Below are 17,732 nucleotides of genomic sequence, written 5' to 3' on the forward strand. Positions count from 1 at the left end.
TAAGTAAGAAAAGTCTAGAATTTAAGTTTCAAATAAAATGTCGCGCGGAGCGAACGCAATCGCTCGTTTGAATATCTTACATAACGCATCGTTAAAGTTTCTGCACGATTATGAAGACGACGCCGTCGCAAACAACGCCAAGTCTATGACAATACCTCTACTGAGTCTAGAAGATGATTAACTCACGCCTTGGGAACTGCTATCTGCTGTTTAAGCATCATCGCATGCTGGATCGCGTTGTGAGCGGCGTTTTCAGACTTCCGGGAGCGATAACGGAGGTCCGCCACCGGGGAAGAATCATACCGGAACTGGTTGGGGCGCCGCCGCTCGTGGGCTCGTCTGTAGATCTGCTTTGTCAGGAGGGACGATTCCAAAACCACAGCTGTCAAAATAATATTTTTGGGTCATTCATTACCATTTTGACAACATTACAGTTTATCTTTTTATCATTATTATCATCATCATCATCATCATCATCATCATCATCATCATCATCATCATCATCATCATCATCATCATCATCATCATCATCATCATAATAATCATCATCATCATAATCATCACCACCACCACCACCACCACCACCACCACCATCATCATCATCATCATCATCATCATCATCATCATCATCATCATCATCATCATCATCATCATCATCATCATCATCAATTATTATCATCATGCAGCAGCAGCAGCAGCAGCAACAGTTGCAGCAGCAGTAACAGCATCACATCATCATCATTTTTTAATAGTTAATTTTGTTACACTAATCGTAAAACAAAACCTACTGTATATCCTATCGTTATGCTGTCTCAGTGAGGACAGTTGGGTTCTCACCCCGGTCATGTAGTGCCACCTTGTAACGTTGTTGATATGGACATAATCATGGACAACCTGAAAGACACTATCATTTGGAAGCAACTGCTCATAAAAAAACATATGACCTTTGTTTTTAACCTGCATTCAATTATACAAATGCCTGTCATTTATTTGTATATTATACGCAGAGTTAAAACTCGCTATGTCGAACTCTTTTATGATAATGTTCAGGTTATGCCAGGTTACTTTTTTCGAATGTGTTGGGTTAAGTAAAATAAACAACAAAAAACGTCCGTTTGTAGTTGTTATTATAACTCTGAAGAAGGCGCTTGGCGCCGAAACGTTGGTTTATAATTAAAAGTAAAGTTTATGTCTTATATCGAATGTTCGTTATCTCGAAATATTTCCCGTGACCCCAACTACTTCGACATAGCGAGGTTTGACAATAATTATTATGTGCTCAACGTAGGTACTTTAGGCCGGAGTCTACACATGATTTTCACAAATGATAACAAATTAAAAAGCCAAAATATGCATTTAAAGCTGAAGGGGTGTAGGGGGTATGTGATTTAGGTAAGTTAGCTAAATAAAAGCCATGTATAATAACTCGGGTTACATCGGAAAACATCCTTTATCGCCACTCGCGAAGCACATCGGACTTATTCTGCATTAAACGGCCTAAGACTGTTCCAGTGATTTACCAAGTGTGCCATGTATCCTATAGTTTTGACACTACAGTATGCTGCGAAAAAAAAACGATACAAATATATAACACAACTTCACCGGATGTGTTGTTTACATGTTTATGTCATGACCATCAACCAACTTGCGAAGAACCATATAAAAAAACAAGTCCACCTACCGTGCCAATAAGGCCCTGCAATCTCACTAAGAGTCGTTGCATGGAGAGGGTGATGTCCCGGACTGGCGCGTCCACTGTGGGGTGCAACTTCCGCTCCTGAAATACGCGTATATTAAGTTACTGAGAGTACCAAAGGAGCAGGGCACGGAGCCATAAAACACTGCCACATCGCCACGAGACGCGTCTTGTAGAGGGTGAAGTCCCGGACTGGCATAACCACAGTGAGGTGCAACGTCTGCGCCATAAATGCAAATGCATAAAATTGCGGTTTCTAAAGGACATCATATTTGAACTAATAAGATGAACTTCTTTTTATTTTATTAACTCGTCTTTAGGTAATCAATTTTGCTAAATTAATTTAAGATACTTAAACCCATTACGGTTAAGAAATCAAAGTTTGGACCAGGCAATAGCCAAAACAGCTCTGCAACCAATTGTATAAAAAGTTGGCCACGGGTTATCATTGGCTAGTGGAGTCATTAAAAGAATTGAATTATTTAGTAGATATTTGGCCGATATTCAGAATTTTGTTAAAGTTAACAACGTTATTAACGTCATTGTTGTCATTGTTGTTAACTTTCAAATCGTTACTGCTCTGGAAGTTTAATGGATACACTTGCGATCTGCTGTATTTCTAATAAGATTTGAGACAGATGTTGCAGCTCTAATTGTTGATATTTAAATACAGTCGAAACCCATTCGCTCGATATCGTTTCGCTCGATATCGTTTGGCTCGAACTGGATGCAAAGGACCGATTTTGTTTTACACTGTGAAAGTATTCTCGCTTAGCTCGATATTCGCGAGACTCGAAGTATTTTGGCCGGCCCCTGAGATATCGAGCCAATGGGTTTCCAATATGTGTGAACACATCATCAAATATTTCACGTGTAATAGTTAACGTTGTCGTTAATCGCGTTGTTAACTGTACAATCGGCCCATTAAGGATAACTTGAAAAAAAAAATCGGCTTTTTAAAGTGTGCTGCTAATGTTAAGCTTTTTGGGGCAACTGTTGTTTTTAGTAAACATATCATTGATGCAAATCGAATTGTGACTGAAACATATGCAAAACACTGTCAAACAAATCGGTGTAATTGCATAATAATGACAATGATTGATGATTACATGGTGCTAATATAAGTATAAAAATCATCCGCTCATTTTTACAACACCATTGTATCACACGACAAGATTTTCCAGACGTTTAATGATGTATATTTCGAGCACTTATACTTTCAAATACCAAAGGTCAGTAGTAAAACACAGTGACATTTGTTTCAGCTCATCTTCTTTAGCAATGACATAGTTCACGGCGTTCTCACATCATTTAAAGCAGGATGACAACGTTTTGTACTCAGTTTATCATGTGGTTTCATCTTGAAAATATCAACTGTAACATTTTTTCTAACAAAGTAACAAATATTTCATCTAACCAAAATTCATACTGATTTAATGTGATATTATTTCAAACGTTGCATCAAACGTTCTTTTATAAACTTTACAAATAAATAAATGATAGACAATAGCAAAATATGTTTTGCGTTGGACTTCAGTATTATAAATAAGCTCATTATTATTATTATTATTATTATTATTATTATTATTATTATTATTATTATTATATTATTAAAATTATAATTATTATTATAATATTAATATAATTATTATTATTATTTTTTTTTTTTCTTTTATTATTATTATTATTAATGATAATATTATTATTATTATCATTATTATCATTAATATCATTTTTTTTTTTTTTTTAAATGCAATAAGATAAAAAAAAAAACATTAAACAAATATTTCAAGCATTAAGAATTTTGCGGAAAAGAATAAAAAGCACTAACGTTTAAATTCATTTAAATGTATTTTAGTTATCAACGCCTTGGGCTGGTATTCAAAAATCGACTTAATTGGATCTAAGGTGTAGCTAACCGGATTATTAATTACTGACCAAAAGGGTGAGTGAAGTCAATGATGTTTGAACCTAAGATTAACTTAAGTTGCATATTGAATACCACGCAAGGTAAATAATGTTTAACGTTGAATGTTTATGCCCCAGAAAAAAGTCCGAAAAACTCACCAGTCTAGCAACCCCGGCAACCGCATCCAGCCCCTCACGTGACCACCTGTCGTCAGCTTTCTCTGGGATGATGACGTCAACATCGGCCTTCACTTCCCCAGTGCCATCTGTATCCCTTGGCAACAAATCGTCAGTAGCAAACTTCCCATTTCCGGTGTTAAAGGTTGTGTTCAGCTTAGTCTCGTCAATTTCAGACACGATATCCTTATGCACTTTTGAGGTTTTCTCTTTTATTTGAGACTTTTCTCCTGGTTTTGAATGGCCAATGTTCTGTTTAGATTTAGGAATCGGGTGTGAAGATACTTTTGGAGAATGCTTCTTTTTATCTTCGTCCTCCCGATGGCGTTTTTCCTGTGATCCAATATTTTGTTTATTAGTTTCTCTCTCGTCTGCTTTGTTTGTCTGTTCATTTTCTTGACTTTCAATGAATCTGGTGTCCTCTTTTACCATGTAAAAATCATCGTCTTCTTCAACTGTGTCAACGAAAGTCTCAGGTTTTTCTGCTTTGGTCTCCTTTTTCTTCTGGTTATCATGTACCCCAGAAACCCCTTTCTTATCATTTTTAACAGAGGTGCCGTCTTTACTGTCACTTTCAATTTCTAAATGAGTATTTGTTTTCGGTTTTGAGCTCGAATTTGAACTATGCACTTCTCCATTTTTTTTATCATGTGTAGAATCAGACTGGTCCAAGGATTTTGATTTGTCTTTATAATAGTTATCAACCAAAGTCAGGAATTTGTCTATTTCACTAGTGTTACCCTTCTTAGTATCTTTGTCTGTTTTAACTATAGGCACATTAGATTGAGGTTTGGCAGCGTTATTCTTTGTAGTTCCAGGAGATGTTTTCTCATTTGTTGTTTGAACATGTTTTGTCCTATTAGATTTGGTTTCTAGCTTAAGCTTTCTGTTCTTTGGTTTATTTCTGTGATTTTTGTTTGATTTACTGTTTGATTTCTCGTTTGATCTCGCTTCTGATTTCTCGTTTGGTCTCGCTTCTGATTTTTTATTTGGTCTCGATTCTGATTTCTCCTTTGGTCTCGATTCTGATTTCTCCTTTGGTCTCGATTCAGATTTCTCCTTTGGTATCGCTTCTGTATTCTCGTTTGGTATCGCTTCTGAATTCTCGCTTGGTCTCGCTTTTGATTTTTCCTTTGGTCTCGCTTCTGATTTCTCATTTGGTCTCGCTTTTGAATTCTCGTTTGGACTCGCTTCTGAGATCACCTTTAGTCCGTCTCCTAACATCTCGTTTGGTCCCGATTTCGTTTTCTCGTTTGGCTCCACTTTTGACACCTCCTTCAATCCTGCGTTTGTTTCCTCGTTTGTTTCAAGCTTTTCATCGAATTCGATGTCATCAATAACTTGATCCATGTCAGTATCTACATGTGGATGTTTTTCATTCAAATCTATAATCTTATTTTCTTCATTATCATCGTCGTTAATTTCAATTTTGACCTGGTGAAGTTTCAAAAAAGGTTTCTTGTGGCCTTCTCTTGATGTCGCCTCAAATGTCTTTTGTCTCTGTGTGAGAAGGGTGGTAAATGTGATTATACATTCCAAATTAAGCCACAATAAGTCAAAAGTAAGTGATTACTTATTTATTCGACAATTATTGTGAAATAAGCTATTACAGCATTATATTAATAACTGGCACGAGGTTACGCGAGAGTGTGGTGGAAAGCGGGGGAAAACGTGTGAGTGAGGGGGAAACCAGTGTATCAGGAGGAAACCCACTTGACCGACTTGGTGACCGCAAACAAAATTCACATGCGCCCAGGCCGGGAAGCGTTTATTTGCTATGTGTGGCCCACTCGCAATTTGATTTACTACCAAACCCCTAGGTTTGTTAATGAATAACGAAAAGAAAAAACTATGAACACCGGAGAGGTGTAACGTTTCCGACTCGCGGCTACTTTTGTGAATCGGTCCATTCGGAATTCCTCTGCCGTTTTCTATCGAAAACAACCTCGGATGTATGCCGTTACATCAGTAGAAGTAGTTCGTAAAATTTTGAATGATATTATTCATGAAGTGTAGTTTTTTAGCTTGTATTTTCGTAGATCTAAGTTTAAATTGATCGCCAGTGAAGTGTATTATTGCAAACATAATAAAGATATCCCAAGAGTTTAGTCATTACGTTTAACAGCGTTGTTTAAGTGTGCCGATTTCCGACATTGTAAACCGTCTATATACACCCGAGGTTGTTTTCGATGGAAAATGGCCGTGAAGTTCCGAATGATGTAACACGCCTGTGCGACAAATACTGCATTGGGGGTGTTGTCAATCATGCCTGTTCGCGGAAATTAGCAACCAAAGTCGAAACATACATGACGGTACCTTTCTATTCGACGCATGTCTAACATTTGCCGCAATGTCTGCTGATTTGTCCTTCGCATTTCCACAATCTAAAATCAGAAAAAAATGCGTGGGATATATTTACCATACAATCATTGATCTATTATGAACGATTACGCATCAAGCAATAAAAATAAAAAATAAACAATTTCTCGAAACTTCTTAAACTTAACAGGCTTAAGTAGCTTATTTCAATTAGCTCAAACACATACTTAAATTGGGTGTTGATAAATGTGATTATCATAAAGATTATTTCTTTCTAAAGAATAAAAACTCTTAAAGATGTGAATATAACGCAAATTATTGAAAAACAAAAATAGTGAGTTTAGCTTAATCCTTTTTTAAAGGACTTAAGATTTTTTTTTCGAGAAATTGGGGCCTGATGTTCACCCTTGATTATCATACCAAATTGCATGTATATAATAAAGTCATGTTAATGAAGTTAAATAAGTTTGGGGTTTAAATTGACACTGTTTTGATGTGCAAAATGACCGACCATGTTTATATAAAAAATATTTATAAACATTTTTGGATATTATAATATTTTATGCCAGTCATGAAAAACCTAAATCTAAAATGGGAAGTGCGTCACGATTTAATAAAGGTGTAATATTCTTTAAAAAACGAAATGTAACACTTTAATTGAAAATCATACATCAAATCGAATTATAAAAAGCAAAGCTATCTATGCAACGACCCCCGTTGAGTTTGAATGCATAAATCTTATCAGCAAATCAGTAGAGTGTAACCTTGATGACGCAATACCTAGCCTTCTTTAAGTTATTTTTTGCATGGTATGTTAATTTGATGAATAAATAGTTCAATGCAGTTATTACGTGTGTAGACTAGCTTTAATATTTAGGAATGTGGTTTCATACCATATTCAGCTATTCAAGGTCAACTTAAGGAGAATTTACAATATTATAATAACCATCGTTTACAATAGCAATCCCATTATTTGATCAACGCCCACGTGAAACTTTCATTCTTAAAATGTCTTTAAACTGCTATTCTATTTTTAAATTTAAGTATTTTGCTTTTGTGGCGGGTTGCCTGTGTTCTTTGTTGAAAGAATAACAACATTTATGAATATATTGACCCGTTTCAGTAAAACAAAATACACTTATTTTCCTACAGGGATTATATTCGTTGACAGAGAAACAAAATTTTCAAAAATAAAAGATAACTTTTACAACAATTTCACAGAAAAAAATGCATGAATACATTTAGCAAACACAATGGCTTATTCTAGATGCATAGAAATTGTTAAATATACTTGCGCTACAAACCCTTAACTTATTTTATCATTTAATGTTCGAAAAAACTTGTCGTTTAATTAAACAAATAAAAGCGAGATTTTATGTAAATAATTAATGTTGATTTTGTTATCGTGTTCATGGTGTGGTTTTCATTGACGAGTATTTCGAAATATTACAGATAAATAATGTACATTAAAGTATTATTAAACACATTTAGAGTCAAATACAAATATAAATTATTAAACATGTATATCTTAGTATGAATTGAAGACAGTTGCACTTAAACATATTAAATAGATGTAATACCAAGATTTGTCATGTGTTTAAAAAAGATAATTTGTATAAATATTTTTAACGTTAGGGTTTACTTTATAGGTTCTAACTGAATCCAGTTGAAATACAATAACATGCAGACGACACATTGATCACAAATTGTCACCGCGCTCATTTGTAATAGATCGATTCAAACACTTATAAATGTCTTAATGAATGAAACATTCTCAAAGGAGTTGATAAGACGATAAAATACCTTCACAACTGTTGTCAGTCGATTGATGTTTTTTGTTTAAAACCACGTGTTTATTTGACCCTTGGTTGATCAACCCATCTTCCCTTATCTGACCACTGGACAGCGCTTCCACAATACACAAATATAAAACAATATATTTAAACATTTCACTTAAAATCCAGGTCAGCGAGTTATTTTTGTAAAATTAAAGCCGCGTGTTCGTTTGAATGTTTATTCACTACCGCGATATGAATGTTACGTCGACAAAACATGTACGGGGGGCGCTCAAAAGGATCTGTTAGAAAAAGTGATTAAGTGATAGACGATCGTATTCGACTTGTTCCTCACAATAAAATACTGTAAGCATTCGAAAAGTAAACAATCTTTTATCATTGTGGACGCTTTCTTACAATTATGGCTTAACTATTTAAATTGTCCTTAAATACTACCATTATGTCATGGTAGAAGGTTATAAGCATGTGCTTACCAAAATAAAGAGTTTAAATCGACTCAGTAGCATACCTTATTACAATTGATAAATACCAACTATTGACTTTTAACCTTTAGTGCTTTAGATTAAATTTTGTCTACCTTTAGTTTTTGTGATTATATTTTGTCTACCTTTAGTTTTCGTGATTATATTTTTTCTACCTTTAGTTTTCGTGATTAAATTTTGTCTACCTTTAGTGTTTGAGGTTATATTTTGTCTACCTTTAGTTTTTGTGATTATATTTTGTCTACCTTTAGTTTTCGTGATTATATTTTTTCTACCTTTAGTTTTCGTGATTAAATTTTGTCTACCTTTAGTGTTTGAGATTATATTTTGTCTACCTTTAGTTTTCGTGATTATATTTTGTCTACCTTTAGTTTTCGTGATTATATTTTGTCTACCTTTAGTTTTCGTGATTATATTTTGTCTACCTTTAGTGTTTGAGATTATATTTTGTCTACCTTTAGTGTTTGAGATTATATTTTATCTACCTTTAGTTTTCGTGATTATATTTTGTCTACCATTAGTGTTCGTGATTATATTTTGTCTACCTTTAGTTTTCGTGATTAAATTTTGTCTACCTTTAGTGTTTGAGATTATATTTTGTCTACCTTTAGTGTTTGAGATTATATTTTGGTTACCTTTAGTTTTCGTGATTATATTTTGTCTACCTTTAGTTTTCGTGATTAAATTTTGTCTACCTTTAGTGTTTGAGATTATATTTTGTCTACCATTAGTTTTCGTGACTATATTTTGTCTACCTTTAGTGTTTGAGATTATATTTTGTCTACTTTTAGTCTTCGTGATTATAGTTTTGTCTACCTTTATTGCTCGAGCATATATTTTATCTACTGACCCAGCCTCTGTTTAAATATACCGATTCATCTGATAAAAACGACTGGTTTGATTTACCAACTTGAACGTACGGTACATTGGACAAAATGTAATTTCGAACATTAAATCTGACGAGTTCTTAAGTTTCGTTTATCTTAATAAAAACAACTTTAAAATATGGATTAAAGCTGATACATTCAGAGATATGCATTTGTTGTGAACTCAATCATAATTTGTTGATACACGGACGAACGGAGAATCCCCACAATATGATAACAGACGAAGCCATGGAAGTTTATGAGAATAAAATAGTTATTCTTAAAAGAAGTTGAATTTAGAAAAGTTATCAGCGGACCTGAATGTGCGTTTTTGGGTTGTTAGTGTTGTGCTATTTTTGATGTGGTTGTTGTTGATGTAGTTGTTGTTGTTGTTGTTGTTGCAGAACTATATGTTGTTCTTTTTGTGTTGTTGTTATTTAACATTTATTCAAACACGGGCCTCAATGTATCGACATATATTAAGCCTAACACGTTCAACTCACTTGTTTTATTTCGCCTAATTACTACCTTAAGCCGATTATAAAAACCAAAACATAGTTTAAGGGACTAGAGATACTTCAAGAATTTGGGGCCAGTTGGATTAATTTAAGCCGTTAACTTCCAGCGACATCTTATTTATATATCCCTCATTTGGACGGCCCTCACCTAGAAGTCGTACGATTTTGTCACACTGTGCAGTAAAGGTTGCATACAAAATACATATTAGCTAAACGCGTGATTTCACCATATATATCAAAACCATGTAGATAACGCGCTTAAGTTAGGGTATGTAAATAAATCTATGTTTATCTATATCAAATGGCGGCTATGTTTACATCAGTTTCGCTGTCTATTATTCCCCTTGTGTATGGAGTATAGACTATGTAACGCACTCGTAAATGCACGTATAGTTTAAATCCGTTAGTTTTAATTGTATGTAACTAGGACAAAGACTTGTTAAAGGGAAACATCACTGTTGATAAAAGGAATGGGAACAGTCACCACTGACTCAAATATGTGAAAGTCATCGCAATTGATTTATCCAGATATCGTTTTAATTGATTTATATATTTACAGCTCATTCCTTGTGTTTTTTTAAGAAATAAATCTACTAACGAAGTGAGCCGCAATTATGATAAACTCTGCATTCACGTTTGAAATTTTATATTAATGCTCAACTGCATATTGCTAAAGGAAAACTCTTAGGAAAAGCCTTCATCATACCACTAGATGGAAATCGGTTCTCATGACACTTGGGAAAACTGAATCTCATACCAATACGAGCAAGTCGAATTTCATACCACTAAAGTGAAATTAAATCTCTTAAACGTAGGAAGAAACCGACTCTAATGGAGAGAAAAATCAATCGGATAGCACTAGAAGGAAATCAAATCCCATGACACTAGAAGGACCATTATCTCATAACACAAGGGGGTAGCGAATCTCATCACACAAGGATGAAGCCGAATCTCAAAGCACAAGGCAATCAATTCTCATAACACTAGAAGGAAACCATATATCATTACACTTGAAGAAAACCATATCCCATAACACTAGAAGGAAGCCTTATCTTATAAGACTAGAAAAAAACCCACTCCGTAACACTAGAAGGAATCCATATCGCATTTCACTAGAAGGTAACCACTTTTCATAATACTAGAAGGAACCCACTTCTCATTACACTAGAAGGAACCCACTTCTCATAACACTAGAAGGAAACAACATTTCATAACACTAGAAGGAAACCATATCTCATGACACTAGAAGGAAACCCAATTTCATGACACTAGAAAGCAACCGAATTTCATGACACTAGAGGAAAACCGAATATCATGTTACTAGAATGTTACCGAATGCCATTGCACAATAAGGAAACCCAAGTTCATGACACTGAAGGAAACCGAATCTCATTGCACTAGAAGGAAACTTAATCTCATAACACTAGAAGGAGACCGAATCCCATAACTCTAGAAGGAAACCGAATCTATTAAAACTAGGAAAAAACCATCTCATAATGCTAGAAGGAAATCCAATCTCATAATAATAGAAGGAAAGCCAATCTCATAACACTATAAGAAAATCAAAACTCATAATAGTAGAAAGAAACCCAGTTACATATGTGTAGAAGGAAACTCAATTTTATGAAGATAGAAGAAAACCTAAATTCATAACACAAGAAGGGCATTCGATCTCCGCAGACTGACAGACAGACAAAGTTGCAGGAAGGCCGACAGACAAAGAAGCAAGCTGGCAGACAGACAAAGTAGCAGGCAGGAAGACAGACAAAATAGCAGGCAAGAAGACAGACAAAGCAGCAGGCTGGCAGGCAGACAAAGTAGCAGGCAGGCAGACAGACAAAGTAGCAGGCAGGCAGACAGACAAAGTTGCAGGCAGGCAGGCAGACAAAGTAGCAGGTAGGCAGAAAGACAAAGTAGCAGGCAGGCAGACAGACAAAGTAGCAGGAAGGCAGGCAGACAGACAAAGTAGCAGGCAGGTAGACAGACAAAGTAGCAGGAAGGCAGGCAGAGAGACAAAGTAGCAGGCAGGTAGACAGACAAGGTAGTAGGAAGGCAGACATACAAAGTAGTAGGCTGACAGACAGACACTGTAGCTGGCTGGTAGACAGACAAAGTAGCAGGAAGGCAGACAGACAATGTAGTAGGCTGACAGACAGACAACGTAGCAGGAAGGCAGACAGACAAAGTAGTAGGCTGACAGACAGACAAAGTAGCAGGCTGGCAGACAGACAAAGTAGCTGGCTTGTAGACGGACAAAGTAACAGGCTGGTAGACAGACAAAGTTTCAGGCTGGCAGACAGACAAAGTATCAGGTTGGCAGACAGACAAAGAAGCAGACAGGCAAGCAAGAAATCGCGAATCCCAACTTAAAGATGCCATCTCATGAACCGTTTTGACAACTTTTTTTCTTTGTTTCTTTGTCTTGGAATGTTTAAATATATGGAAACCAGTGAAATAAGACTGGTGACATAAGATCAGTTTTTCATATTAACGCTAAAATGATTTATGGCTATAAGCGTTACTGACGAAATTTTTCAGCAGTATTCCAAATAATTGAGAAAAGCCCTATTGTTTGTATTCTTACATGCCCGAATTGAAAGCTTGATGGCACAATAAGCTGATTCTGAGACATTTAAAACATAAAACATGTCAATCTGTGAAAGATCATCTTTAATACAGTCGAACTCCAATTGCTCGATATCCCAGGGACCGGCCAAAATACTTCGAGTTTCGAAAAATTCGTGCCAAGCGGGAATTCTTATATACAGTATAAAGAAATATGTCATTTTCTTCCAGTTCGAGCCAACAGGGAATTCGAGCCAAGCGAGTTCGAGCCAACGGGGTTCGACTGTATAGTGATTTTTCAATGAGTTGTGTCTCTTATCAAAAATAGAACAACAACCAAAAACAATCCCTATTATCACAAAATACTCAATTTAAATCTCAAACTCAACTCAACTTACTACATAAAAGCATAATATGATTTAAAATCTAACATGTTTTAAACTTTTTGAAAATGTTTGAGAAATTCTACTCAAATACACTTTTGGCTGAAGAATATATTTCCCTTGGAATCTTGACCAAAGGCATAAATCAACATATCATATGATTAAATGCCTGCTAAAATGTGTAAAATCATATCTTATTTTTAATAGCTTCTGAATCTATGTGGTAAAATGAGTTGAGACTGAGATTGAGATTCGACTTACAGATGCACTCTTACTCCCAAATAAGATTTACCATAATTAAAACGATTGTTTTAATATTCCAAAAAGGATGACTAAATGTCGAAAACAATGGTTCTTATGAAGGTTGCCGAGTTCAAGTTGAAAGAAAGGTGCAGAAAACACGGTATTTTTGCCTTATGAGACGATAGCAAATCACAGAAATCTTTTAGCACTCACCAATCCTTAAATATTTTTGTGTTTTCATTTATTAAAATACGGTTACAATCTTTGTATTGGTAATTATTTTTTCCATAAATACATTATTATGTAAGTAGTTAAAGGTTGATCACTCAAAATATATGTTTGTTATACATGAGTATGTATTGATTTTGAATGAGAGTGTCACTCGTTTGTCACAGTTTTTTCGTGATATTGGGACCTGATACTTCTCATATTTATCCTTAATCATTTAACGTCATTAACAGTAATTTTAGGAACGAAAAACATCTCTCCCAGAAGCTTAATATGTCCCATACTGTTACCTGATAATATTCACATGAAAGTATTGGAAGAAATCTCATTTTTCATCAATGCAATGATTCCATAACATCTACAAAATCATTAGTATCGTTTATTGTATGAGGTAATACTATCTTTGTCTCTGTATGTGTGGAATGCATCGTTTTTCTGGCACGCTTTTTTGGGCGCTAAAGCAATGATTTACTTGTATAACATATTTCCACAACCGAAGTTATATTTGAAGGAGTTGGTAAGGAGAAGGCATATTAGTTTAAGTTTGCATCATGTAATGTTTATACATTTCATTCAGACTTTATCTTATAAAAATGGAAACTCTTCGTTTAATGTTTCCAGTTGCCTTTATTATGGCACTGATTTGCAATGGGCAGCGAACACAACTGACACATGATGTACTTGTTGAAGACTTGCTTCGCTTGATGGAGATTCACGTGGATCACTGTGGCGTTTACGACTTCTGTTATGTTCGGGCGATCTCACACTATAATAGTTCATATCACATGGACGAATATGGCAGCTACGGTTCGTGCTGTGTACGTTGCTCATGTAAACCATCTTGTGAACTGTCGGGGCTGTGTTGTCCTGACTATTGGTTTAAAGACATTTTGGGAGAAAAAAATGAATATAAGCTTTCCAATATAGATGACCTACGTCGTACAATTGCAGCTGATAATGTGTCTGAAGTTAGTTTACCTGCTGTTGGTAACGAGAAAGCAGAGTTTGAGGAATGTGTAGCTGAAATGCAAATAAAAGATAATGTTAGGTACAAGCCCGGGCAGCTTAACCCGGGCGTTTGGATGACAACCACGTGTCCGCCTGCCGGGAACCAATCTGGTTCCGCTCTTACGAAATACCAATGTGAATCTGTCGAACCGACCAACAAAGAAAATCTTATACCTGTTGTGTCTAACAGAACTGGAAAGATGTATAGAAACAAGCATTGTTTGGTGTGTAGAGAGCACCACGAGTCATATACTGAATTTAATGTTTACATAGTTAATCTCGTGAGCAACACGATCGACCAATGGAAACTGGACTATCCGACAGAGATTTTCTTGAGAGCGGCACGCGTTCATCTGGGAGACTCATCCTACAGCGTTATATACAAGCCGCCTAAGGAGTTTGCGGCTGTCCGTGAGTGCCAGGTTGCTGATATAGACGGTTTCTCGTGTGGTGTTAATTACGACACAGAGCGAGGGTTGTGCGAACTGTTTTACCTTCCTGTATTTATTAAAGATGGTCCGCAAAACACTTATAACATTTCGAGGAATGGTGCATGTGTAAAGTGCAGTACCGTCGCAGCTATAAACAGTTGTGTCCTCTTACAAGCTGTTGGAGATGAATATAAACTTCAACTGAATTTAAGGAATGTTAGTTTTGCAGACAATCAGATAGAAGCGTTTCAGAAAATACCAAATGAGAACCAAAATTTTGGAAAGTGCAAAATTGGACATGTGTTCGATAATAAAATTGCACGGGTAAGTGAGTTCAATTCCTAGTAAAAATCAACATGTATTTTTAAAATATATTACGGTCGAATCCGGTTGACTCGAACTCGCTTGGCTCGAATTCTTGGCTTGAACTTTATGTAAATAACCGCTTTATTTTTACTGTAGCTTAGCATTTCCGCTTGGCTCAAAAATTCCGAGGATCGAGGTATTTTGCGGGTCCCTTGGGGTTTGAGCCAACGAGGTTTGACTGTACATCTAAAATAACTGATTATACTGTTACGTCACATATGTACAATTGAAAACCGTTGGCTCGATATCGCGAATTTGAGGCAAAGGATTAAATTTGTTCTTCTCTATGTAAGTTTGGTTCGATGTTCACCAGACTGGAAGTTTTTTGACCAGTCCCTGGGATGTCGAGCCAACAGGTTTCAACTTTCAGATGCAAAACAATGGACAAGCTGGGCATTGAATATAATTATGAAATATTAATTAATTCATTGTAAGTGTGTTGCAAAATGATGCCTTTCGGTCACCAGTCATCGTCGGCAACCACGGTACTTTCTCTCGCTACACTTCAAACATACCGTGGGACAATAGACTGACAAAATCGCTTTTTAATGAATATGCATGAGGCAGGAGAGACAACTCTTCTTCCAATTAATCCGCATATTACACTCAAATATTGTTCAATAACATTACAGCGTCAGTAGCCTCCGTGGCTTGACTAATCCCAACTAATATTGTACTGAGAAGGCGGACCGTCCCGGTTCAATTCCGGCAATCGCCAGAATATTTTTCAACCGTAAACCATCTGGTATGTGCGGAACCAATGAAACTGCTTTATTAATTATTCATGATTACGAGAGTTTCCTAACCAAATTGCCCACGGTACACAACGAAGCATAGCGTAGTGTTTATTAGGGTATCCGATGATGGTCCCCAGCGTACATTTTTTTTTTCCTTTTTATGTCCTAGTGACCTCGTATTATTTTGGTTCCATTTAACAGGGTTTTATAAGATGATAAGAAATATGCAAAACATATACCGAATCAAAAATAACAAACAAGCTAAACACATAATTTCAAGCACAAATAAGAGAGCTTGGGAAAGGCTGCTTGTACGGGTATGGGTATACTTATGTGGACAACCTTTTTGTGCACTTCGTATTCTGTGTATGTGTATTGTTAGCATGTTTAGAATAGCAGTAGAGTAGCTTGACAAAAGTCATTGTTTATATATAAATATTAAAAGCTGCACTCTCACAGATTCAACGCTATGACAACCTCTTTTATTTTTGTCTTAGAACGAGCAAATTCACGCGAAAATGCATGGAAACCATTGGGGACTGCTGACAAAACATCAGATCGCAGATTTTCATATTTAAGTTCAAATATGGATGTTTTATGTATTTTTCTTAAACCGTTAGTAACGCTTTTAGCCATAAAACATTATTTATGGACGGAAATATGAAAATCTGCGATCTGATCTTTTATCAGCAGTCTTATATCACTGGTTTGCTGATATTTGCGCAAAAAATGGCTCATTCCAAGACTCAAAATAATTTTCTCATTTTAGGGAATTTGCAGACCACTTTTGTGTCCGGCGAGGACTTTCTGGTTTCAAGGCAAGTGCGTGCCACAAATAGCAAACATGGAGAACGTTGTTATGGAAACGTTACTAAAAATCCAACCTAAGGGTAGAATTTCTGGAAAGAACATTATAGGATACAGAAAAAGGTTGCGCTATATACTCGACACCTCTGCAGCTGAGATATTTGAGAACAACTACGTGTATGGCGAGTGGGAGAAGATTATGGATGACACTGTGGGATTTCATGTATTATACTTTGTTTTCGGTGTAAATGATACGTATATTACTTATGGTCACATGATTGCGCGTTTATCTGCTTTCATTAAGGTCCTGAGTGACACTAGTGTGAAGGTATCTGACATGACAACAGAGGTTCAGGTCAAGGTCACGGTAGGCTCAAGAGGTATTTATAGTCTGAGTGGGGACAATTCTCGGCTGTACGATGCAGACTCAAATAATGAGTACACTCTAATTAAACCATTCATTATTCCCGCTTCGTTTCGTAACAAGCACAGAATGCATTTATTGCCTAAGCATGTGTGTCATAGAGTTGCTGTCACTAGCAGGGAGATCGTAGTACAAGGGAAGTATTTTGGAAGGCTGGTAAGAACCGACAAGCGTGTAGATTTCGAATGGAACAAAAAGCGTGCCCAGCAGTATCTAGTTTGTGTGAATGACTTCATAGATGTTGCACACCTAAACGGGAGGAACGCCCTTGATGTCACAGGTGGTCACTGGCTTGATTCAATCAGATTTGAATATATTTTCGGCGGAGTTACCGCAGGGACAGTACTTCTGTTGCTCGTGTTGATAGCGTTCAAAGCTTACAGGGGTCGGCGTATAGCTGGTAATACGTAAACAAAACGGTTATATGGGTTTCTATTGAAATATGTGTTGTTATTGGTTATCACCGATAAACATTTTTGAAAATATGCTGATGGATAAAATCCAAAATAAACACACGAATGGCTCTGGTGTCTCCCAAAATCATCATTGCTGGAAAAGATACCCTAGACTTGACAAAATACAGGAATTTCTCTGTTCCATTCCACCATTATTTATTTCAACCCAGTCAGCAATAACGGTTTTTGAAAATATGTTCATGTATGAGTTCCAAAATAAACACCTGACTAGTTCTGATATCTCTCAAAATCATCATTGCTGGCAAAGATACCCTAGTCTTGACAAAATGCAGGAAAATTGCTTAATTCCACCATTTTTTATT

General features: G+C 36.0%; 1 protein-coding gene across 1 annotated transcript in view; it reads right to left on the reverse strand.

The window, feature by feature from the left end:
* The window catches only part of LOC128212024 (uncharacterized), a 29,579-nt gene extending 21,469 nt beyond the window's left edge, over nt 1-8,110 (reverse strand). Inside the window, exons 1-6 of the mRNA XM_052917240.1 lie at nt 7,904-8,110; nt 6,098-6,165; nt 3,764-5,281; nt 1,682-1,777; nt 789-894; nt 187-382 (exon numbers count right to left, since the gene is read on the reverse strand). Coding sequence (XP_052773200.1) covers nt 187-382; nt 789-894; nt 1,682-1,777; nt 3,764-5,281; nt 6,098-6,165; nt 7,904-8,048 — 2,129 coding nt within the window. The 5' untranslated portion in view covers nt 8,049-8,110. The remainder of the gene's footprint in view (nt 1-186; nt 383-788; nt 895-1,681; nt 1,778-3,763; nt 5,282-6,097; nt 6,166-7,903) is intronic.
* Between the last annotated feature and the right edge of the window lie 9,622 nt (nt 8,111-17,732).

Source organism: Mya arenaria, chromosome 12, assembly GCF_026914265.1.
Source record: "Mya arenaria isolate MELC-2E11 chromosome 12, ASM2691426v1".
In the NCBI taxonomy this organism is placed as follows: domain Eukaryota; kingdom Metazoa; phylum Mollusca; class Bivalvia; order Myida; family Myidae; genus Mya; species Mya arenaria.